The sequence below is a fragment of the Drosophila tropicalis genome, unplaced genomic scaffold (assembly GCF_018151085.1).
Source record: "Drosophila tropicalis isolate 14030-0801.00 unplaced genomic scaffold, ASM1815108v1 contig_859, whole genome shotgun sequence".
NCBI classification, from domain to species: domain Eukaryota; kingdom Metazoa; phylum Arthropoda; class Insecta; order Diptera; family Drosophilidae; genus Drosophila; species Drosophila tropicalis.
This window is the reverse complement of record NW_027173353.1, coordinates 2041012-2065900: the sequence shown is the minus strand read 5'-3', so window position 1 is coordinate 2065900 and position 24889 is coordinate 2041012. Positions and strand designations below refer to the sequence as shown.

At 38.6% G+C, this 24889-nt stretch overlaps 6 protein-coding genes and 1 long non-coding RNA gene across 10 annotated transcripts; 2 read left to right on the top strand and 5 right to left on the bottom strand.

Moving 5' to 3' along the window:
• Positions 1-183: 183 nt before the first annotated feature.
• Ttc1 (Tetratricopeptide repeat domain 1) lies at positions 184-1350 on the bottom strand. Its single transcript, XM_068298223.1, has 2 exons — positions 617-1350; positions 184-547 (listed from the first exon to the last, which is right to left on the bottom strand). The coding sequence occupies exons 1-2, from the start codon at positions 1159-1161 to the stop codon at positions 259-261; spliced, it is 834 nt and encodes a 277-aa protein (XP_068154324.1). The 5' UTR covers positions 1162-1350; the 3' UTR covers positions 184-258.
• Positions 1293-3130, top strand: LOC137583259 (methionine synthase reductase). 2 transcript variants are annotated; one of them, XM_068298222.1, is made up of 3 exons: positions 1293-1481; positions 1540-2307; positions 2372-2553. In XM_068298222.1, the coding sequence occupies exons 1-3, from the start codon at positions 1365-1367 to the stop codon at positions 2402-2404; spliced, it is 918 nt and encodes a 305-aa protein (XP_068154323.1). In that variant the 5' UTR covers positions 1293-1364; the 3' UTR covers positions 2405-2553. The 2 variants fall into 2 exon arrangements, with proteins under 2 accessions (XP_068154323.1, XP_068154321.1); XM_068298220.1 differs by having other exon boundaries at positions 1296-1481; positions 1540-3130.
• Positions 2859-13199, bottom strand: Pak3 (p21 (RAC1) activated kinase 3). Its single transcript, XM_068298219.1, has 2 exons — positions 10465-13199; positions 2859-5599 (listed from the first exon to the last, which is right to left on the bottom strand). The coding sequence occupies exon 1, from the start codon at positions 12397-12399 to the stop codon at positions 10672-10674; it is 1728 nt and encodes a 575-aa protein (XP_068154320.1). The 5' UTR covers positions 12400-13199; the 3' UTR covers positions 2859-5599; positions 10465-10671.
• An 823-nt stretch (positions 13200-14022) lies between these two features.
• LOC137582033 (fibrinogen-like protein 1) lies at positions 14023-15103 on the bottom strand. The gene is made up of 2 exons (XM_068296465.1): positions 14750-15103; positions 14023-14690 (listed from the first exon to the last, which is right to left on the bottom strand). The coding sequence occupies exons 1-2, from the start codon at positions 15096-15098 to the stop codon at positions 14023-14025; spliced, it is 1017 nt and encodes a 338-aa protein (XP_068152566.1). The 5' UTR covers positions 15099-15103.
• A 515-nt stretch (positions 15104-15618) lies between these two features.
• nsl1 (non-specific lethal 1) lies at positions 15619-23623 on the bottom strand. Of its 3 annotated transcripts, none has more exons than XM_068298194.1 (9): positions 23305-23607; positions 21484-22305; positions 20238-21411; positions 19383-19891; positions 18948-19319; positions 18374-18668; positions 18178-18294; positions 17125-18088; positions 15619-17060 (listed from the first exon to the last, which is right to left on the bottom strand). In XM_068298194.1, exons 2-9 carry the CDS (start codon positions 22178-22180, stop codon positions 16500-16502), a joined length of 4689 nt encoding a protein of 1562 aa, XP_068154295.1. In that variant the 5' UTR covers positions 22181-22305; positions 23305-23607; the 3' UTR covers positions 15619-16499. The 3 variants fall into 3 exon arrangements, with proteins under 3 accessions (XP_068154295.1, XP_068154296.1, XP_068154297.1); XM_068298195.1 differs by having other exon boundaries at positions 19014-19319; XM_068298196.1 differs by lacking the exons at positions 15619-17060; positions 17125-18088; positions 18178-18294 and having other exon boundaries at positions 18504-18668; positions 18938-19319; positions 23305-23623.
• LOC137583247 (uncharacterized) lies at positions 23262-24580 on the top strand. Its single transcript, XR_011033386.1, has 2 exons — positions 23262-23648; positions 23701-24580. It is a non-coding gene; the product is annotated as an uncharacterized lncRNA (long non-coding RNA).
• Acyp2 (Acylphosphatase 2) lies at positions 23890-24764 on the bottom strand. Its single transcript, XM_068298205.1, has 4 exons — positions 24584-24764; positions 24472-24488; positions 24303-24412; positions 23890-24237 (listed from the first exon to the last, which is right to left on the bottom strand). Exons 1-4 carry the CDS (start codon positions 24759-24761, stop codon positions 24123-24125), a joined length of 420 nt encoding a protein of 139 aa, XP_068154306.1. The 5' UTR covers positions 24762-24764; the 3' UTR covers positions 23890-24122.
• Positions 24765-24889: the final 125 nt, after the last annotated feature.

Genomic DNA, 24889 nt, shown 5'->3' with positions numbered 1-24889 from the left:
CTCGTGAATCACAAATATCGTTATACGGGGATTTATTTATTTTATACTGGGATTTCTTTACTTTATACTGGTTTTGAAAAATCTTTGGAAAAATACCGTAACGATTTTTTATTTTAAACAAATATGAAAAAATAACTGCTGGTGGACTTGTTTTCTATTATTTTGTGTCCTTGTCCGTACCTTAAAACGGTTTATTGGTTTTACTTTTTTCTTTTATTTCCCTTTGACGTTTTTAACAGAAGGTTTTTAAATTTAGAGCTAACTGGGTTTTTGATTGAAATTAATTGAATATGAACCAGTGCTGGGATCCTGTTGCATTTGGAAATTCTGTGTAGATAAACCGAAAGGTTTCAATATCATATTGCCCAAATCCTTCAAACTAGACATCATTTCCGTTTTTAATTTTTCGTTCCGCTCATTAATAACGGGTGGAAGACGAATCTGAGCCTCTTGTGCTTCACGCTGGCCAGGATCCAGTTCATATACACGCTTATAATCCGCCAGTGCCTCATCTGGCTTATCCTCCTTCTCGTACAATTTGGCTCGCCTGCAAAAGGTAAGAGACAAATGTTTGAATATTTTTTAGAATTTATACCTTATCGACATCCATACACACCTTAATAAAGCTCTCACATATTCTGGCCACAAGTCAATGGCCTTTGTGCAATCATCAATTGCCGATTTGTAGGCCTCAAGCTTTATTTTGGACGCCGCTCTATTGCCAAAAAGGATGGCGCGCTCCTTGATGCCATCTGAAGGGCAGATATTTAATGCTTCTGTATACATTTCAATTGCCCGCTGCGGATCATCATTTTTAAACATTTCATTGCCCTCGAGCTTCAGTTTATCTGCCTTCTCTTTGTTAGCGGCAAGTTGCTCAGGGCTCAGTTCTTTTTCTAGTTCACGCAACTGTTCAATGTCCAGCTCGGCATCTGGTTCGTTTGCCTTCGAGGCAACATCATCACAACTGTCTTTCTCATTTTCCTGCTCCTGTGAATCACCATCTGCATCTTCATCTAACCGTAGCGAACTGTGCTTTTCAACAATCTCGTCAAGCTCCTCTTCGCTTGGAGTTGGTCTTGATTTTATGGTCTCTGACTCTGTGGTGGGCTCACTGAGGGCATCGTGGAATTCATCGTCACTGTGGGCTTTGTTTGCCATCCTGATCCGAGCCTAATTTAAATTTTTAACAAAAGCGTGCTGGAAATTTCTTTGTGTTTACCCCAAATCATATGTTTATCCCCGTATTTGTAGCCCTGGTTGGGCACATTCATCGGAATTAACCGATTATTCTAGTGGGGATACTTGAAACGGATTCAAGCATTTTTATTTCATTTGCTTGGAAATTTTTATCTACTGTAATTATGGTAGCCAGCACTTCGCTTCTAAATGTGGATATTGGAGCCTATATTTTGAACGAATGCGTGCCTGCCAAGGGGTTAGATATCAATCTGGAGATCTGCTATGGAAGCACAGAGACGGTAAACGAAAATCGATCAAAAGAATCTTTGGCTTTAATTTACTTAATTATATGAGCAGATAACGACATGTGCTCAGCCGGCTCAGATGCGATGTGCTAATGTAAGGTATCCCTTTGCCCGTAATGGCGTTGCACCAACATCCGTTGCCATAACAGATAGCCAAGTCGTCGTCGAAGCTGATGCACGGACAAATACAAAGCGTGTAGTGGAACTTACACTTCAACTAGACCCGGATGCCGTATTCTCTTACGAACCCGGCGACACTATTGCCATTTTACCACATAACCAGGATAGGATAGTGGACGAGCTTTTGCAACGTTTAAATCTTAGTGGTCAAGCGGATGACGTGTGTCATATAAAGCTTGCTTCGAAATTGGTTAAAAAAGCTGCCAAATTGCCAGAGCACATTCCGAATCCGACAAATGTACGTGAGATTTTCAGCCACTGTCTGTCCCTTAATGGGATACTTAAAAAGCAATTTCTTAGCTCTTTGACCGAATACACCACTGATGAAAGGGAACGCTGTTTTTTAAATAGTCTCTCTTCAAAGCAAGGGACGTCCTTTTATAACGAACTCATATTAGAGCGTGGCTTAGGTTTTCTTGATTTAATGCAAATTTGTGGTAGTTGTCAACCAAGTTTGGCGCTGCTTATAGAACATTTGCCCCGGCTCTTGCCACGTCCTTACTCCATAGCGAATAGTCCCAGCTGTCAAGGAGGGCTAAAAATCTTTTATTCCATATTACCTGTTAATGCAGGAGCCACAACTAGTATGCTTGAAAGCAAGTCACAGCAGAGAGAATCTAAAATTTTTATTTATCCACGCGTAAGCAATGCTTTTCGTTATACCACTGAGGATATTAATAAAAATCAAATACTTATTGCCATAGGAACAGGATTGGCACCCTTCCTTGGTTTTCTAGAGCACAAACAATTTCATAATCGGCAGGCAAATGTTGGGAAAACTTGGTTATATGTTGGGGCAAAGACACCACAGGCCGTACTTAAGAGAGATCAACTTTTGGCTTGGCAAGAATCCTCCTCCCCTTCCGTACTGCAGCGCTTACGCATGAGCTATTCCCGTGGAGATTCACCCACATATGTGCAGCAATTGATGGAAGAAGATGCAGAGGAGCTCGTGGAGCTTCTACTCGAACCGGAAACAGTTCTGTACGTATGTGCTGATGGAGCCAAAATATCCCAATCCATTGGCCAAGCAATAGGCAAATGTCTACAAAAAGTTCTTCATTTGGATGAGACACAGAGCGCAGAAAGACTTAAAGAGCTACGCCAGCAGGGCAAATATCGTGAAGATATCTGGCTATAAGCTCTAATCAGAGTGTTTGTTCCATTTAAATATCATGAATTTTGTATGCCTTTGGTCGAATAAGTAAATAACGATATATTTAACAACACAAAATAAAAATTACAGTGCAGGGGGGTGGCATGAGGGGCTAAAAGTAACTACTTTAAGGGTTTTACATACACAACTGTGAAACAGTTGATCGATCGATCATGTGTTACTTATTTAAGGCTACAACTAAAATATAATGCCGTAAACATATGTTTCCATTTCATGTATAAAGTACATATAATGTTTGTTTTTTGTTGTATGTGATATAATTTGCAAAATAAAAATTAACTAATAATTATTATGGGCAACTTAAAATGTGTAATAAATGTAGAAAAACACTCGAAAAAAGGCAAAAATTATATTGAAACATCAACATAAAATTAAAACTTATGGTGGAATTTTTTTGTGCATTAAACAGAACAAAAAGACACAAAATTAAGTAATAATCGTTAGTAGTTATCTGCTTGAAATATATATATATATATATATGTAAGATATATACATAAATACGTTTACGATATCGTCTCAAATACGATATTTTATGTTTATTTCGCACAATTTTTTGTTTGCGTATTTTAACTACATTTAAGTTTGTTTTTTAATTGAAATAGCGCCAATTCTTTTCGTATGTTGTATAATTATTATAAGTTTGGATCAATGTCGACTTTTCTCGTTTTTACAAGTTTGCAATAAAAGTTGCGTATAAAAAATTTTTGCTACCTTTCCCATTTCATTTTTGAAGACTTTAGTTTCAGTTGATTTTCATCTAATATACATATATATGTATATATATAAATAGATTTAATAATAATATGTACGTAAATTGTTATCATTTTTAAATGCGCTTGGGATTATGTTAAATCGGGTATGTCTCGGTTTCAATATAGTAAATAGTACTGCTAGACGAATACTTTTCCGTTTTGCAATTTCGTTGCCATTAGTTTTTGAAATCAGCTATGTGGATATACATACATAATAATTATAAAATCAAGTAAGCTCTGTCTAATTTGTGTTTTTTTCATTTCTTGTTTTATATCTGTATGTATTTTGTATACATTTTTGCATTGTTTATGTGAGGGATACTTTTGTTTTTCTATACAAAAAAAAAAAAAACCAAAATAGTTTTAACTTCTACCAATGGGACTACTAAACCGTATAACTTAATATCCGTGGAAACGAGTAAAGTAAAACCCTCACTTGTGACTACTAAGCTACGGCAAACATTCACATACATAAAAATTTATTATTTATGTATATATTTAACAGGATAAAAAGAAGGCTATAGCATTCGGTAGCACCGAAAATGACTACCATATACTCTTTCCCATTCAAATGATGCGACAATTCGTTGTGCGTTATTTTAAAATCAGATCTGCTACAAATTTTCACTGCTTCAATTCGTTTCAATCTTTTTGAAATCTGTTTATATCTTTCGTTCAATCCAATCAAAATCATTCCACAAAACTTGTAGAAGAAAATAGATTTCGTAATGAAAATTGCAGCTGTATGTATGATTTATACATAAATATAATTAAAAAGGAATCACGGGACTAGTTTTACATTCTGTGAGGGGGAAAGAGTATGTATATAGATGCAAAATATATTTGAACTAAACAAACTATTAAAAATTCCAAACTATGGAAATTCCACATATTAAATGATCTCTTTCTTCTAAGTATTTGTTGTTGATTTGTATGTGTTTGGCAAAGCGCAAAATTCCCGATGGGACTAGGTCTGGCGTTATGCATACTTATATGTATGTATGTACATATACTTATACATTTATGGTGTATTCTTTTCTTTATAATGGTTATCAATATCGATTTTGACACACAAGTTAGTTAACAGGCGCTTTTCATAATTAATTAATTTCTTTTAGATTGGATTAGAGAACAAGGGAATACTTGTATGCAATTATTTAGTCTTATATTTGTACTAAATTTAAAAATGGAATTCTTGAACATTTAGTCAACGGATGTGCTTGGATTTATCTTTTAAATTAATTGTAGTTCATACAAATATTTCTATATATATCTATATCTTGTTTGGGTATGTTTAAATCGGATTGTGAAAAAGTGTGGTTTTGTATTGAATTTGTTTTTGTTTTCGCTCGCTGCTAGTCCTAATGGCACTTGTTACACTCATTTTCACTCGCTACATTTAGCATGTTTCGTTTTTTTCTTTTAATTATTATTATAATTTTTTGTTTCTTAATCATCTTGCTTTTTTTCAGTTGTTTTGTTTGCTTGTTTTCTATTTGTTTTTTTTTCTGTTCTTTTCTGTTTTTGGTTATGTACAACAAATATTGCATGATTTGCACTTATAAGACTACTATAGACGAATTTTATGTAGATTTGCTTAATGCAAGCATTGATAAAATCGCTTAAATCACAATTATTTATGGTTATAGATATAAACATTAATCCAACTTATTGACAAATACAATTAATAATAATACAATATTTATATATATAATTTAGTATGTATACACAGTCGATACATACAAATATGGTTATTTTTTTCTTCTTTATATCATATGTGTGCCATGCGACGCGGATATAAAATAGTGCCACCACAGTCTTAGCGCAAGGATCTACTAAATACATTGTTCTGTTTTCTGTAAATAATGTAAAATATACATATACTAAAAGCGGAAAACTCATTAGCCTAAGAGTAATCTAAACGATAGTTCCTCAACGACATTTTGGCCATATCATAGGAGAGATAGGCATTAGCAGATCATCTCAGCATCTAGTCGAGGGCACTGCAATAAGAGGAAGAAAAGCAAGATAATATGTTTATTAATATAGCAAAGAAATTAATATAGCAAAGAAATATAGATATCATTTATGGTTTAAATATTGTTTATTTTAATTGGCTTATTATTAACCTTTTTAACCTTTACTAATTGTACACCCACTGGTGTAGTGCACATGTACATATTTATATGAAATATTGTTTTACCCTTATGATACATATATAATTAGAAAAAAAAATCGCTTTCAAGAAGCTCTCAAGGGAAATAAACACATCAAACATGTTTTAATTGCCCTTCATCGCGGAAAAAGAGAAATATCAATTGAAAGAACCTGCAAAACAACCTATAGTTTAATTTTGAATTATGCAACATGCCACTGCTATAGTATTTTATTCGTATATAAATCAAAAAAAAATTCCCCAAAACTTGGGACAACAATCTTTATTCGTTCAAGCAATAGAAGTACATTTACGAAGCAAATGATGTATTAATCATCTAATATAGTTTTTTTTTTTTTTTTTATCAACAGTTAAGACTTTGTTATCAGTGCTTTAGATATTGTTAAATTTAGATTTCAAGACTCATACGAAAACAAAACGCAATGAAATGCGGAAAAAACCAATGTTACGGTGGGGGAAGAATATTTTGATCGATTTAAAGACATATGCACATACATACATATATACATACATACATATATCTTGTTCTTGTCAGATCTGTAAAAGAATAATTCGACTTTTTCCTTATGTTTATTTGATTTAAGCATTTCGATTCTAGTGCATTATTAGTGCGTTTTTATGATAGTCTCAATTTGGCTATCTGTATAATTTCGATTTCATTACCATTTTAACTCAGTCTCCCTCTAATTATAATTTTATTATTATTCTGTATATATATTTTTATATTTCCATTTCATTCCATTGGTCAATGCGACGCATACTAAACTATGTGGAAGAGAATCGGGCGAGAATAAACGAGTTGTCGTTGCGGCATCGAGTGAGAGAGGGGGAGGATAGAAGAACGTCAATTATCGCCACAATAATTGTTTATATTTATCAGCATGTGAAGTACACTACACACACACACACATACACTCATACCCATGCTCATATTCTTACAAATAGTCATCGCTTGGTCGTCTCACCCGCAACAAAGTCAGGCTTAAATTTGTTGTATTTTTTAACAACATGCATTTAGTTGTGACTTTCAAGCGTTTTCCTATTGTTTTTCACAGAAAATTTCCATTGACAAAAATAAAAATGCGCTGATGAAAAATAAAACAGTTATCTTGACAACATTACCCCACCCAACTTGCCCTCTTTCTGCCTCTAATCCGGCTCCTCTTGGCTGCATTATGCAAATGACAACTAGCATTGCTCTAGATTTCCTATTGAGAATCTACACACAGTTAATTTTGGATCATCATCGTCGTGGTCCGCCATTGTGTCATGTGTAAAGCATGTGTGTGGAAAACGAGGGGTGATCCAGTTTTAGCCTCAACTGAAAACAATTATTTACGATCAATCAACGAAATACAACAAATTGAAGATTGAAGAGAGGAGTTTGAGGATGTCAAAAGGTCAAATTGCATTTAAATTATTTTGACAAAAGGGCTTCTTTGAAAACCAAAAAGGATTACATTTATATTTTGAAACATAATTAACATAATTAAAGAGCTTTAAGAAATCTGTGAAGTTATGAACTCTATTTGCATACATATTCAAGTAATATTTGACGTCCCTTAAAAATCTTGCATACGTTACTCCTTCGGCTCATACCATCCAGGGCTCTTCATGACTCATTAAACCACCCTCGCGTTTATGATATCTTTTCCAATGTAATTGTATATACACATATGTGTGACTGACATACACATGCACACACTCATAGTGTGTAATAAATACAACGGATGACTGTGACGCAAAATTTGTGTTCTTTGTAATATTACTTAAAGTATGTATGTATGCATATAATTATATTACCAAAAAAATTTGCTTTACTCTACTCATGCTCTTCTCTCTGTTGCGTGAGGCATATGGAGAATGTCACACAGTCTTGGAGCGAGTCTCTCTTTCTCTCCCCATTACCGTTGCTAACTAAGCAACATCCCCCTTCAATGTTTATTTTGAAAAAAGAGCTAAAAACACGAACCAACAAAATCGTCATATAATAAGTGAATGAATCATCTAAAATTCCGCATAGCCCCTCCCCATCCCACCTCAAACTCAATTCGTTTGTTTGTGGTTCAATAAACGAAACAAAGCCAAAACACAACAACGTAAAAAAAAACCTTTGCGCAAGGTGAAATTATCATTTTGGAAGGCGCCTCTCCATTCGAAATCGAACTACGAACTGGTGGGGGGTGCGAGCTGATGGGTTAAGGTTTAGTCATTTCTGGCTTATTGGGGCGGTACTAACCAATATCGTTTTGTTACCTAGCAGATGCCTTTCACGCCAAAACTAAACTGATAGATACAGATACAGACATGCATAGTTTGGAGCACGCGTGAAATTGTACTTTGGCCCCTTCACACACACACAAGCCCCAATGGCGGCGGCAGCTACAGCGGCAGAGGCGGCGGCGCCACTCCCAGTAGAAGCTGCAGCAAGTAAAAGAACATGCAACAAGAAAAGTGAAATACAGTGAAAGCTCTTTGGGGCGGACAGTTTTTGCGAAGTAAGAAAAAAAAGGAAAGCAAAAACTTGCAAAAAGTCATTAAAACTACTAACTAACTAACTTTTATGTTGGCCCAATATACATATTACATACATACATATGTACATATGTATTATATTTACAATCTGTCGTTTAAGAATAAGAATAATGTTGAAAGTGCATAAGTCCGATCCATTAAGACAAACGATTATATCCCATTATATGTAGAATTTTTTTGGTTTGTTTTTTGTCATGTTGTAAAGTAATATTGTTAGCTCTAGTAAAAACTATGCAAATAAAAATTTCACCCAAATAAAATACATTTACATACATATATACATGTATTCTTCCCAAAAAATATTTATTAATTTTTCGAATTATTGGTCCATTAGATATTAGATACCAAACCAAAGCTTGAATTCCTGTGATGAAAACCACCATAACGGAAAGCAAAAGTATTTGCTGTTAATATAAACAAATAAATAGCCAAAGATCCGGTAGGAGTAGGAGTAGGAGTAGTGAAAGATACATACGTACGTCCTAATGTATACCTATGCATGCATACATTCATACATGTGCATATACATATGAAGGGCGGCAGACAGAGAAATAAGAAAGGGAGAGAGTGAGTGAGAGAGTGTGAGAATAAAAATAGCTGTATGGTCCGTCCCTGTCACTACACAGGCAATTAAATTCAATAAGTGGAGGGCGATTGGGAGAAGATGGAGACAAAGGCAAAGATATACATACATACTTGCAAAGCGACACCCACGTAAAAACTCTCTCGATCACACACACTCTCTCTCTGTCCCTCGCCAACTTTGTCAATGCAGATCGTTTATCGCCTTATCATAATGAAAATGCCAGGCAAAAATATCAAGTAGAAATGTTCTAGGAATTTGTTGTTGATATCTGGCCTAGAGGTACTTTTAAATAAAAAGAAGTAAGTGATAAGCGTATGTGTAGCAACCTTTATTTTTTAATACTCAATGTGGGTATTTGTGTTTGTGTAAATTTAAGTTTTTCCTTCTTTTTTTTGTTACTTTTTTGTGTGTTGTTATTCATTTCATTATTATCATGTATGTATGTTTTGTGTCTGTGTGTGTGTTTTGGCCAGACAAAGCGATATTTCAAGTAGTTTGCTTCCCCGACACAGGAAATGCGAACGAACGGGCGTGTTTGTATGTGTATGTGTGTTAAATGGCGTGCCTCTTCTTCTTCATGATCATGATCATCATCATCATGATCAACAAAGTTCGGTGTACGTGTATTTGTGAGACTTCACTTTTTTTCGATTTACAATACAATGCTGCTACTTATTTATGTGTATTATTGTTAGGTAAGCGAAACGAATGAGACAGAAGTATGTATGTAGTAACATTAATAGGTAAACAGGCAAAAATAACGGCAATTGCAAAAAATTAAAGTAAAAATTCTTTTAGACGGACATTCAATGGCAGACCTTTGAATGTGGGTGTAGATTTTGAATGGCGATATCTTAATTTGATCACCTTAAGGGGTAAACTGTTTTTCTTGGGATTGGAAAATTATCAAAATTTTCTCGCTCCAAAGAAGCGCCACTGGTTAATAATGGTTAGGTGAGAAACTGTTTAGGCGAGAAAGAATTGTACACCTCATGAAGATGTCCGTCAAGCGAGATTTCACTGTGCTCAATCCAAATGAATTACAATTGGCAACAACATAAAACAGTTTTGTTACTTTATTTTTAACTATGTACATACATATGTATGTATGTTATGTACATCCCAACGATTGCGACTAAAACACACTTATTTTTCGCACAATCAGTTTTTTTTAGTCATATTGTTTTTTGTTTAGTATCTTAAACGGCCAACAAAAATAAAAACAAAAACACAATGCAAAAGACCTTGATGAATCGAATTTAATCTATTGCCAAAGGTAACCAGACCCGGTCATAGCCATACACAACTGATTACAAAGTAAGAGTCGTTTAAATGATAGGGGAAACATCATGTCATTTGATTATTTGACACGTTTCAGTATAAAAGTATTCCCATGCCCTTCACCAAATTCGTTCATTCATATATTTAAAATGTGGATCAAATAGTCATGAAACAGAAACTGGCTTCGATTTCGGGAAAATTATGCAAAATCCAAGTAAACAAGCCACTGCATCGACTTGTGTGTACTCTACCTCCTAAATAATTAAATTATTAGTTTTGTGTGGACTTACCATTAAGCCTTTATCGACTAAATTCCACCACTAGGACGACTACAAATCAGCATTCTGTTCCAGTTCCAAAAACGAAATCAAATGTACATAGAGAATCTCATCCACTTTACTCTTCCACTTCCAATCGCAAATATACACACATGTTGATATACAGACACCTTAAACTCATGGATAGAGCAGCCTAGCCGCTCGATGATTGCACATTAACTATACATTGCGACGGAGCACTTTCTTGGCGGCCTTAATGTTGGGCACCAGAGCCTTGACCTCACTGCAATCGTTGAGGAACGGATGCTTTAACAGTTCATCAGCAGTGGCTCGCCGATCCACTTCCACCTGCAGACAACGATCGAGAAAATCTTGTAGGCTGGGACTCAACTTGTCCCAACTCTTAATATCGGGCCGACCATTGGCAGCAATCAAGTATAGGGCTCTCAGCGGCGTCTCATACAGATATGGTGGTTGCCCTTCAATCATTTCAATGGCCATTATGCCAATGGACCAGATGTCCACTTTTTTGCCATACTTCTTTCGGGTTACTACTTCGGGAGCCATCCAATATGGAGTGCCCACCATAGTTTGACGCTTTTCATCGCCCTCGATATTGGCACAGAATCCGAAATCGGTGACCTTGACACAACCATCCATGCCCAGTAATACATTGTCCGACTTAATGTCCCGATGGATAATGCCCTTGGCATGCAAAAAACTAATCGCGTAGAGCACCTCCCGGCAGACGCAGGCAATTTGACGTTCCTTCATTACCGTCTCCGTAACAACATCAGTCAGTGGGCCACCATCCATATACTCCATGACCACCCAGAGCTGATCCTCTGGTTCTAGCAGATAGGCATCGAGGAAATTCACCAGGTTCTTGTGATTGAAATCCTTGAGAACACGGATTTCTGTGAGTATGAGATCCTTGGAGGACTGATTTTTCATCTCGATTGTCTTGACCGCAACCTGTGACTCGTTTTGCAGATCCCCGGCAATGAAAACAATGCCGGAAGCACCTTTTCCCACCTCCTGGGTGGTCTTGTAACGTTCCCGAGGATCCTCTGGATTGCAGATAGCACGCAGCTCATCATAAATCTCGGAATCGGTTTTCTGGGCCCGCTTTTCCTTAGATCGACGTAGAATAGTCTCATCGGGATTATCATCTATCGCCGATTCGGGTGCCGTTGCTGGTTTAATTATGATCGTGTCCGTATTGATTTTGTGGCCATGCTCATTGTCATCGTCGTCGTTATCACGTCGTAGGTCTGAACTGCGCGAAAATTTCTGCGTTACTCGTGGCTTTGGCTTAAGCTGCGGCTTTGGTGGCATTGTGTGTGTTGACTTTTTAGGTGGAACCGGTGGAGGCTCTTGCAGATTGTTGGTATCGGCTGATGGCATCTTAAGCGCTTTTAGCGTTTCGCGCCGCTCAAGACTCGATTGCAGTTCTTGGATCACCTCGTCCAGGGTATCAATACGCAGAGGCGACTGTTGGCTGCTGTCGTTGATACTGCTGCTATTACTGTTGCCAGTGGAGGAGGAACTGCATCCACTGCTGCTTTCGGTGGCCGTTGAGCTGCCATCATCATCCGATTTTTCTGGATCCTGCGACTTGTGTTTGTTCTTGTAATTGACATAGTTCTCTATCTCTTTGGACTCCTCGTGTATGACATCCTCGGTAATGAAGGGCTTAAATACCTCATTCTCTTTCTTTTTAATAGAGTAATTATAGTACTTGACAGCATGGTACGCGGCATCCGGATTCTTATCTTGCTCATCGCGGGTGATCTGTGTGTTCATTAACCGCACCCATGGGGCGGGTAATCCCTCCAAGTCGCCCGTCTCTTGGTTTCGCGACACATGGAAATGTCGTTGAAAATTTGTTGGTGCTCCAATCTCGGAGATTTGCTCCTTCTTTTTAAACCACTTTGTGAAACTCATTTTTGCCCGTCTTCTTTTTCTTTGTATACGTTGGAATTTTCTTTTTAAAGGCGATTAGTTACGCTCAACTTGGGAAATTCTATTGAAGCGGCAGCTATACGATTTGTATTTTCTATGTGTTTCTTCTTGTTTTTGTTGCCGTAGGTAGCCCGTTTACTTCTGTAGCTGGTGTGTGTTGCTACTCACTGGCCCTGCCCGTGAGTCATAAACACATTCACACGAACACACACACACATACAAACACCGCTCTAGTCTGGTTCTGTGTTTGTTGTTGTTGTGTGTGTATGTGTGTGTATCTATATATGTATTTCTATTCGTGAGCTCTTCTTATCTCTAACTGTAGCTGTAGTCAGTCAGCAACGCAAGAAGAAAAAAAATCTATGAATTTTCACTTTTTATTGCTTGCTCACTTTCTTAATTATTAACAATTCCACGGCGCAAGCTTAATTTATGCAGTAATCACAATTTTTCAATTACAAACGCACACGAACTCACACGCGCACACAGACACACACACACATCACCATCTCGGGGAGTCGGACACAAAAGGAGTGGCCGTTGTTTTTGTTACTGCTGCTGTGCCGCAAAAAACTCCTTTATTAAATATTAACCGTTTCTTTGTTCCATTGTTTCGGCAAATTTAGAACAAATGCAACACTAGTTTTATCAATTTAATTTACTGGCTGCTTGAGTGCAGATATTTCTTTTATAAGTAAAACAGCTTCTTTGGACGTTTTTTTTCTTTTTTCTTTATACTTTTTCTCCCTGCAGTAGCGCTGCACTCGTCCGCCCAACTTGAAACCAACAACAACATAGAGCTGGGAAAATATCGATGGCACTATCGAGGTATCGAATATTTACTTTTTATCGGAGCAAGCCTATCGGTTAATCGGCATTATCGGAGCAAAATTGATCGGTTAGTCGATATTATCTGAGCAAATATATCGGTTAATCGACATGATCGGAGCAAGTCTATCGAAAATCGACATTTGAATTTGTGCACTTTTTTAAATTTCATTTAAAGTTGTTTTATCTCCAGTCGATGAAAGGTGACTTTCTTCTGGAAACTGCGAGAAGCTCAAGACCGAGAACGCCATCAGCGACAGGTGGCTACATGTGCTCCTGTCCAGGACACGACGGCATCAGTGATTTCTGTGCCCGCAATTCCTAATACCGCCATCACTCCTGATGGCCAAGTAGTCCCCATTGGCCATTCATGAGGAATTTCAATATCCAATTGTGCCACCACCACCAGCCCAATCGGGTGGGGCTCCAGTTTCAGGTGATGGCAATTGCTTGTTTATGCCCTTTGGTGGAGCATATGGACCACCACCAATGATGGGCGTACGGCAGTGTACTCGCCGTTCCCTTTTGCAATTGCTCGCTGTCTAGCTGGGACCAGACTTCCTGCAACGAAACGATGTCATATTTGCCTCTGCTCAACTCCTTGCAAATGCAAAAATCGAACAAAACATTGTTAATTTTTTTTAAGTTTCTCAAATGCACTGCTGTCGATAGCAACCGTAAATAACTGCTATAAAACTATAATATTTAAAAATTTAAGCATTTATTGCTTTTTGCTCTTAGAATTTAATAATCTTAAAAATCTATGTATATCTAACACTAATCATCGCCTATGTCATTATCCTCCAAAGTAACGTGTCGTGGCCGTATAAGCATTCGACACCGTTTCAAATCCAGCCAATTTAACCACATAATTCCACCTGTCTCTGGATCTCCATTGAGATTCGATTCTTGACAACCATCAAACCACCAGCCACTGCTTGAATTTACAGCACAGGATACTCCCTTATTGGTGCCATGGTCAAAAGTGCTAAAATCCATTTTATTGTGATATTCCAGCCCATCAGGCAGTGTTCCTTGAAACTCATCGATGGTCAACTGGTAGTTGTATACCTCACTGTCCATCCTAAATAGACCGTACTCTGCCCACGCCTGCTGACCCTGTTTATCTTCCAATTCAATGCGTAACAAATGGTCATTGTCGTAGAGAATCTTGTGAAGAAATTCGTTACCAAACCAAAAATCTTTTGTTAAATTTCCAAAACCTGCTCGATAATCATCCCAACTGCGATTGAAATTTTCATAGTTTTTGTATCCTCGATTTTGAATAACAGTCCAAGCTGGTCCATCCGTGGCAAAGATACAAAACCGTTGATTAAAATTTCTATCAATTTCATTTAGTTCAGGCTCTAGGAATGTATAAACACCACTCAAGCTGTCGTCGTCCAATTCGGAACAATCAGCTTTGGCGGGTCGGTTGATGACAACTGAAAATTAATTGGTGAAAGCCACCTTTTAAAAAGTTTTTATTTTTAAATATATTTACCCATTTCATCTTCCTTTTGATATTTCTCCTCTTCTGTATGGTTTGAGCCTTGAACTGTTGTCTTATTTTCTGAACAAATTTGAGAAGCGACAAGCTGCTGTAGTAATGATTCCATATTTTTTAAGGACTCTGTAACAGCTTGATTATTCAACTTTTGTCTCTGCTCTTGCTCTTGCTGTTCCCTTCTCGGGTTATGTACATCCTCGTCGGTTAAAAAAACTACTTTGCTAAGAACATGATAAAGATTGATTTCCAGATTGGTGATCTTATGCCTGATCAAGGATAGTTGCTGAAGTATGGGACCATTCGACTGGCGTGGTGCACCCAAACCGGACGAGCCTAATAGCATTACCAAGAATATTACGGAAAGCTGGCATTCATAATACATGAGAAAAAATAAATAAATAAATACACATTGATAGTGCTATTGCTGCTTACCAACATCGTTGGGCGTTGTTCATTCACTAACTGAACACATGGTAAGGAATTAAAAGCATTAACAGATGTGCTCCCAAAAACACATCCAATAAATTACATTCGTTGTGTACTTTTATAGTTTTTTTTTCTTTAATTGTTTCTTTTTTCTTAGTTTACGAATATAGAGTTCTGTATTTTTTGTTTCTGTCCTTAGTTAATCTTTGTATTAAAGTTTTCTATGGTTTTTTTCTTTCTTTCAATAATCAACGGCTTTGTAAGTTTTGCGAACAAATAGACAATGAATTTATATGATTTAATTGTAGAAAAATTAACGAAAATAAAATTTAAACGTATTCTCTCTGATGTTCCTTCTATTCTACATTTTGATGCCACTAAACATTGTAACTGTTGTTTTTTTTTTTAAATTAAGAATTGAAAACGCCTAACACAACTAAATACATATTTATATATATTTTGTTTGTTTGCTTAATTCTGTTTATATATATATTTAGCGGTAATTAACTTTTTTTTTAATGATAAGAAAATACGGTTTTATTAAATCGCTATAATATTAAATTGGCGGCAAAATGTACAGTTATGGTTTCCTTTTTTTGTTATTATTGTTGTTTGTGTGCAGGTGCAAAATACATTTCAAAATCGAAATATTTATAGGATATCGAGTACATGGTTTATCGTTGGCTCGATATTATAGTCCAACAGATATTTGTGACCGAACACAACCATGCAGCACAATATCACTGTGACACGAACTCTTCTCGTCTCCATTTATAACTCCTATATATATATCTAAATATATTCATATATATAAATTTTTTTCTTTCTTTTATATCTATGTATATAATATTTTCGTTCATTTATAGCACACACTTTGACTTGTAGTCCAAGTGAGAGTTTTCTGTTTCTTGATAACCAAAAAAAACAAACACACAGAAATACATTAAAGTCTGCTTGTGTTGGTTATCTGTATTACTTGATAATCTCTAATATTAACCATCGATTTACATTTATGTATATCGCCTATTTACATCGAATTATTTACGAGTTTCTTGTGGGTGTGTAATTATGTTGGTGTGTGTGTGTGTGAATGTGTCTGTGTGTGTAGACGTAAAACTAAATAACTTAGAAGTATTGCTAATTGGGAATATCCCAATTCTCTCGACTATTTCTGAATTCGTATCAACAAAGAAAACAAATCGTTTAAAACAAAGTTAAAATTATTATCTTCTGCTCTGTGTTCCATTTAAAATTACCGAAATATTTAAAAAAAAAGGAAGCGAAATTAATTTGCTTTGGATTCTATTTCATATTAATTCTAGAAGCGCTTGCGCACCCGCTCACGACGATCCAGGGGACTGTCCTTCCATTCGGGATCATTGGGATCATCTTCCATAAATGGATCATCGGCCAGACCCAGATCTTTTTCAAGGGCATCTTGATCACTAAGATAGGCATCAATGTAGACATCCTGGCCCAGTGGCAATGGTTCATCAAATGGGGCCAAGTGATGTTTAGGATAATCATCGTCATCTTCTTCCTCCAGCATGATATCATCCTCTGGTTCATAATCGATACCGTCGTCTTCTTCATTTATACCATTTTCATCCGCCGTTTGATGTTGCCCATCATTACCGTTTACCATTTGTGATTGTGTCACCATTTTGCTGACCATAGGCGCGGATTTGGCCTTACTGCTACGACGGCTGCTCCCACCAGCCGTTGAGCTACCGTCACAATTAGACGATACTGACTTGCTTTTGGCCCGCTTAAAGTGAGTTACCCGTTTAGGTTCCGCATACGTCTCCGCTAACATTCGCTGGTAGACTTCTTCTGAGAGTGGAAAGTGTAATGGCGCGAAACGGGAAGGCGGCTGAGGCTGCAAAACAAAAGAAAAATGGTTTAGCAAAGAATGAAATCATTAATTAGTTTTTAATTCTCACTTCTCTTGTGTCGGGTGTAGCACTGCGCCGATCCTGTTGCTCTCTCAGTTTGCTGGAAGTTGTGCGCCTGCGTGGTTTTCGCGCAATGTTGTTCACCATGTCGGTGTTTTCATTAAACCCATCCAGCGGATGCCCTCCCATTGATTGAGCAAGCGGAGACGGTATACTTTCATCGCCTGCTCCTCCACTGCCGCTGACAATATTGGGAGCTGGCGAGGCAGGATCTGGGGTATTTGCTCCACTGGACTCCGCACGACTATCGGTCCTTCGATTTGCCCGCGAACGTGTGTTCCAGGGAAATTTAAGATAAGTCTCAAAACGTCGTCGTTCTTCCATCAGTGCATGATCATGGCGAACAATGTACGCTTCATCGGATGTATCTTCTTCTTCATCGTCTTCTTCATCATTCTGCGCTTCCTTTTCCTCGTCCTTTTTATGATCGCCGTCTTTTTGACCGTTCTTCTCCTGAACTTGATGTTCACTCCGTAGCCCTGATACTGCAGCTTCGGATTTTTCCAGCTGTAACCTGGGCCGTTTAGACAGTGACTCCTCTACATTTACTGAGGTTGTTTCCAGTGTTTTTTGTTTTGCAGTTTCCACTTTATTATTGGTTAATTTAATTTCAGCTTTTGCTGAACCTACTAATCCGTTAACAGCCATCAACCCTTTTCCGGTATCTTTCATCATATAAATGTCCTCCTTTGTTTTACCCCTTTCCTTTTTTGCATTTCCATTGACCAGTTTATTATTATTGTTATTATTGTGCTTGACTTCTGGCACTGGCTCCGGTAAGGAATTCTTTCGCCTCATCCCATTGACCTTTGGTGGTGGGTTTTCGAGCTTTTTCTCCATTTTGGAGTTACCATTCAGCATCGTAGTCTCTGGGACTGGTTCGTTGAGTGCCTCCGGCTGCTGCTGTGGCGAATGCTTTACATCGTTGTTTTCGCTATCCACAATCCGCCACCTGAAAGAATTAAAAAAAATTTGAAATTGAATGTTAAAAATAATTTTTGCCAATAAGCCCTAAACTATGTACAGTTTGATTATACTTACTTGGGCGTGGGTATTTCTTTATAGGGTAAAATCTCAACTCGTGTTTGAGCGGCTATACTATAGGGTATTACAATATTATCTATATCGTACACAGGTCGAACACGCCTTTCTGAGGATCTGGAATATACGAATGATAATAGAACCAAATTAAGAATTTTATCTTAATTTAAAGTTGGTCATAATTATTTTTGCTCACCTTTCGTTACGATGAACATGCAAGGGTGAGGAATGGCGACGATTACGCGTCTGATCCCATTGCTCGGCTGTGCATTTGTTATCACCATTTTGCTGCTGACTGTTATTGTTGTTTGGGTTCTGTGTGGAATTACTGCTACATGCGGACTTTCGTTGCTTTTTGGCGCCGTTGCCGCCGTTGGAGATCACTGAGTATGGTTTTTGTTGTTGCTGATGATTGCTGTTGTAGTGATGGCGCTGGCGAGTGTCACTGGCCGACAGAACATTAGAGTGATGCCGCTGCTTCTTGCCCAGAGCTGCAGCCCAACATGCGATTGTTTAATTATTGGTAAGAAGTAGGAGAAGACGAAACGAATCGAAACGTAGGCAAAACGAAACGAAAATCAAAGAATTTTTCGCAAAATAAAACAAATTGTTGTCGGTAGGAGGTGGTAGGTGGATAGGTTGGATTGTTCAGAGTTGTTGGCGTAACGTGAAACGAAACAAAATGCAACGAAAAAGAAAAGAAGATGCAAAATTGTTGTTGTTTTATGTTAATAACAATTATCGAATTTGTCATGTTTACAATAATTTACTGTTGGCCACAAGTGGCGTTGTAGTAGGCGTAGTAGAAGAAGAAGTAGTAGTAGCAGTACCAGTACCATTTCCGCTGTCCACCGCCCCTCCTCCGACACCTCCTGCCGCCGCTGCTCCTGGTGCCGATGATGATGATGCCGTATCCTTATTAGAGTTATTATTTCGCTCTTTACGACGAACATATCGCCTCTTGCCTGTTTCACCGGGTCGACGATTGGCACCCGAATTGCCACCACCTCCAATTCTGGCCAACATCTCGCGTTCTGCCTTCCACATGCTCTTAACAATGGCCTTTGGTTGGCAACGCATGACACGATATTGCCAATCTGGCTGTCGGGCGATGGCCTCTAAGTGCACCGATTGGCATATATCTGCAAGAAATTGAGATATTAACAATCAATTGGACATTTATGAATGATTAGTTAAACACTCACCATCAGAAAAACTGAGTACAGGATGGTAACCAGCATCCACAAGAGCTACTCGATTTTGCGGCATCATTGTCTCGACCAATTCGCGCGGTGCCGTCGGATCCGTTCGTCCTGTGCATAATGTGCATGGCACCTGTGGCCATTGGCAACCGCATTTAATATTGCTTGGTCTGGCCGCCTTTTTGGATATCGTATGCATATTGGTTGTCTGGAACAGTTTTCTCTTACGAAACTCAGACAACACCAACGGGCGGGCTCGACTGCATAGCCAATCTGATGCTGAGGCGGCAGCATCCTCCTTATACCCATTCGCCGCTGGAGATGTTTGATTTTTCTGGGTAATCGGCGTTGGCGCTAATTGTACTACACCTTTGTTTTGATTGAGTTCAATATAAAGGTCGCTATGCTGTCGTATCTTCATATCCAAATCAGCTAGTTGCGCGTACAGCCATGACCATCGCAGCGCAATTGCAGCTCGATCTCGGGAATACCTCCAAACTGCTCGCCTCGTTCTAAAGTTATAGGATACAAAATGTGAAATGTCATAACGCAAAATCTTAGAACTGAAAGCTACAAAACGTTTACACCTAAGCTAAAAAAACTTTCTGGTTGAACGCTTTAATGTTTTAGTTAGTTGGACAGCATTTTAAACTAACGTTGGGAAAATCGAATTAGCTTTAACATTATGATATCGATATCGATACATTCAGCAAACTTCTCTAAATATTATATATATTTAAACGCAAACTGACAGCTCATCTATCTTAGAAACTTTGAAAACAAAACTAAATGGAAAGTGTAACGTTGTCTTTATCTCAACTAACGAAAACATATATAAATATTGATCGCAAAACTTACATCGGTAGGGACTGCTGATGTGGATTATTATAGGAGACCATTTCATCGGCTGATTCGCCGCCCGAGCTTGATTCCGTTGCATCCGAATCGATGGCATTCTGAACTTCTCGCATTTCGGTATGAAGCAGTCCGGATACATGGGTAAGCTCATTGGTCACATAGGTATCAAAACTTGGTACAATGTCATCGGCACGCGGTGGAGCTGGAACTGCAGGTTGCTCTGTTCCTCCCATAACTAGTCCGGTAGTTGCATCTTGATTCTGTTGATTCTTGCGTGGTCGCTTTGTGGGCACCGTCGCTGTATTGGAGCTATTATACCAGGTGGCGGACGAACTCAATGTAGCTGAACTGCAACTAGTAGAATGGCAAATCTGCTGATGACGAGCTGCTGTTCCTATATGACGATGTACATTGCTCATTTGTGTGGCGGGCAGTGGATTCTTCTTTTGTTCCTCCCAGAAATTGATGCTAGGCCTTCCAGAGACAATAGACTGCACGGTGGCCTCTTGTTCGCTAAGCTTACAACTTCGGACAGGATTCGGCGCTTTATGGGAGCTCCGTGCCGACCACTCAAAGACTCCGGCTACCTCCTCGCTAATGTGACGGCACATTTGTCTAGCCTGGAATTTACCCATGCGACGTAGCAAGAAATCAATTTGACGCGAAATCGAACTCTGTGTCTTAAGAAGCTCCTTGTGACTCTCTTCCCACGACTGCGATCTTAGAGAAGTGCCACTGCAGCTCGGCTTCGAGTCAACTGGCTCAATGCTGGCTGGTATTTGAGATGGTACCGAAGGCCCTGCTGATGGCGCAACGCTAGGATCTTCCCATTCTTCACTGAAGAAATTAAAATCACAGATGGCGTCGGTATTTACGTGAGCACCATCGAGGGTTTTAAGGGCCTTTAGCACTTCCTCAATGTCCGGATCTTCTAGAACGGCGGCATTGGGTCCATCTTTAAGAAAATTTATTGAACTGGAAGTGCTCTGCGGAGTGAGATGAAGCCGTCCCTGGGGCGAAGAGAGGATTGGAGCTGCTGATACTGTCGCCGTCTGCTGCTGTTTACTGGGTGTTGTTGGCAGACCAGTAGATACTGAGTGGGCAGCTCCTGATGGACCAGGAGCCTCCACGATTTTGTCGGCAGTAGAGCTCCCATCCAAGTGGCTAAGGCGTTCTGTCATATAAGAGATAAACAATTTTGTATCAGAAAATACTCAGGTATTTCAACATGTCTACAAAAACATACTTTCGAAACTATCATCTTGCTTTAGCAGCTTCTCCTCAAATGATTGCGGCGGCGTTGAAACATCTGATGTACTTGTGGACAATCCCAGCATGGGCGGTGTAATCCCAGATTCTGACGATGTTGAGACGACGGCATCTGCCACAGCATCCGATGTTATTGTCCCACCAGTTGCTGATGGTGTCGGCTCTTTACTTAGGCTAACCTCTGGCAAAGTTTTCCGAAGACAAATCTCAGCCGAAATGGCTTCTTCAAAGTCACTTGTCAGATCGGCCAAAAGTTGCGCTGTGGAGTTATCCTTGTTGTCGTTATTATTCTGTTCAGTTGGCGGATCTTGGCTGGTAGATGCTACAACATCCGTACTTATCGCTGCCGCTGGCTGTGCTGCTGCTGTTGTGGTGGTGGCATGAATGGGCGCTGTACTCAGGCCCATTGGATCATTACTGCTCGTCCGATTGTTATTGGCGGATTTCCTTTTATTATTATTATTGTTCGCCTGGGCAATCGAAGTGCTACTGGCACTCTTTGAGCGAGTGACTCTTGTTGTGGCCGTTGCCGGCGTTGGTGTCGATGGCTTTCTCGTTGATGATGCACTATCTCCTGTGGCTGATCCGCTGCTATCGTTGCGGACAGCTGGAGATGCAGTGCTTGTTAGCTTCTCCTTGGGACTCAGTGGCTCGGCTGTGAGAGCTGGTGCCATGCTGCTAATGCTGCTGCTCGAAGCCAGTCCGGCTTTAGCTGCATTTGGCCAGACAGGTAATCGCCTTCGGCCTCACTTTAATCAGGATACGGCGGGATTAGATTCCTCTCAACACCGTCCTCTCGCTGATTTGTGGTTTGTTGGCGGAAGAATAAAAACAAGAATAAACAAAATTAGAATCTCTTTCGTATTGGAAGAAACCCGGTTTCGAAATAGGTTTCAGATATTGGTGATGGCGGCGGCTGACTTTTATTAGAACAGATTCGCTGCTTTTTTGGCGGAAGAATAACAAAAAAAAATTAGAAATTCAGACGAAATTCCGAATTCTTTTTTGAAATGAAATATCCAGCCAACTTGGATTCCTTCAATTACTCAGTATTCGCCAGGTTACTAAGTTAGTTAACAAACCAGAAAAAAAAAGCCAAACTATTTAAATGAAAATTTTGAATTCAAAACCTATAGGAATGGTATAGGGGGTAGGGGGAGGGAACGCCAGGCCAATTCGCTTTCCGGCAAGCATTGTGCGTGTGTGCGTTATACATTCTCTTGGGGGGATAGAGCGAGAGGGACCGAGGCGCGCACTCTATTGCTCATTCACAATGATGCGCAATAAAAAAGACAAAAAAAAAGTATAGACTTCTTCGAACTGACGAAATCCCTTGCTCTCGCCATGAAAAACTCTGAATTTTATTAGATTGTACATATGCACATGCACTTTGTATTTTCATATTTGAATTTACAGAGTTGCCATTTCCAGGGTTTTTTTTTTACATAATTATCATTTATTGAATTTTTTTGATGGCAATAATCGCGCCTTTACAATATGCACACACATACACACACATTCAAACGAGACCAGCATTTATATACATCACTGTATGTGTGTGTCTGTGTTTTTTCAGTTATTTACACAATAATCACATTTTTCTATGTTCTCCTAGTGTTGAATATTTTTGAACTGTTTCGTTTTTCGTCTTTCTTTTCTCGTTTTTTGTGTGTAGGTAAACGTTTTCAGCGCGAAAGTATTACACACACACAGAGACACAAATACATATGTACTATTAGAAGCACGCAAGAATTTCTGTAAATTGTATTAAGTAGATATTTAGTTACAATATACGCACAATTTAACACCGTTTCGATAAACAATTATTAGATCCTACAATAAGACTATGGCGTGGCCTCGCGTTTGGTATTTTATCAGCTTTTTCCAAACGTTCTCGCTTCATGAAATTTTTTTTCACATTTATATTTTTTTCATCGCTGCTTGTGCTACGCTTTTGGCAAAACGACGTGTATAAGCTGGCTGTACTCGTTTCTGCCCTGGCCAGGCAAAGTACGCATGCCAATCAGTGGGTTGTCTCCCTTCCACTTATGCAGCTCTACCGGAGAATGTTGTTCGTTGCTGTGATGCGTGCGAAAGAGATGAGACATGTGAGGCGAATACTTTGGCTCGTTACTTTCGAGGGTATGGTAACACTGCACGTTCAATGTATTATCTAACACTATTACCTTAACAGAAACATTCTCAGACTGCAATTCTGTTGACCAGCTCTGCCTGATCTTTTTGATTTATAAATGAAATGCAATTCGAATTATAACCTTAATTGAAGGGATGTCATCCTGGTCAAACAACTGAGGGCTCCATCATCACTCCCCGCACTGGTGTAGTTCACAAACTTTTTTCCAGCAATGCAGAACAATAACTTCAGAGCATATGGCCTGAAATCTCAGGATATTATTGTTTTTTTTTTTTTTTTTTATGGGGATCCTACATCGCAGACAATGTAAAGAATATAATACATTGAATTGCCACTAAACATAATGCATAATTTAAATAAAATAAATTCTTTAGATACTCCATATTCACTTTAACTTCGGGGTTTATCCACTGAGATTCTATTGATTAGTAGAGAGTTTAATCGGCGGAGAATAGGAACGACTAGCGTCTAATAGTGAACTCTGTGAAAGTATAATTTTCAATTTCCCTTGCGGCAGAAAACTCAGCCTTTTCGATGACGGAACTGGGACTGCCCTTGTTTTGGAGCCAATGTTTCCTGCAAATTCAGGCAGGTGGTTTACGGACAAGTTTAACAATATTCTGTGATTGAATCTCAATTACATTTCATTCAGTTGGGGAAGTGCTGCTTCCAACTGTCCTTTAACTGTGCCATCCCTGGTATTCATGCACCAGCCTCGCACTCCTAGACTTTTCGCCTGTTTCTCCGTGTACTAAAAAGGATACGATGAGGACATTGCCCCGAAGATCAACAGCAAAACCAACGACTTACCTTTCGAAAGAAAACACCTGAAAATAAAAGACAACTTGCAATTAGATCATGACCAATATTATAAAAAGAAAAGCAGGTCACACCAAATAAAACAAAAAATTAACCAAAATACCTTGAACTCGTCCAAACACCTCGAAGTCAACCGAATACAGCGTTTGCTTTTCAGATGTACCCATTGTTGAGCCCTTTGGGGATTTATCAAGAATTAGTGAATTCACAATAAATTGAAACTGACTAGAAGCCAACAAAACTATTCCGACAGCCAAAACTGAGTTAGATTGCAACGCCATAGCTACGACCGGTGTTGGTGTTGGCAATTTTGACATTTAACCCTTAGATGAGACATGGCGGTTTTTTACATTTTACAGAATATTTAATAAAAATTGAACTTGTTGAGAAATGTTTGTACAAAAAACTT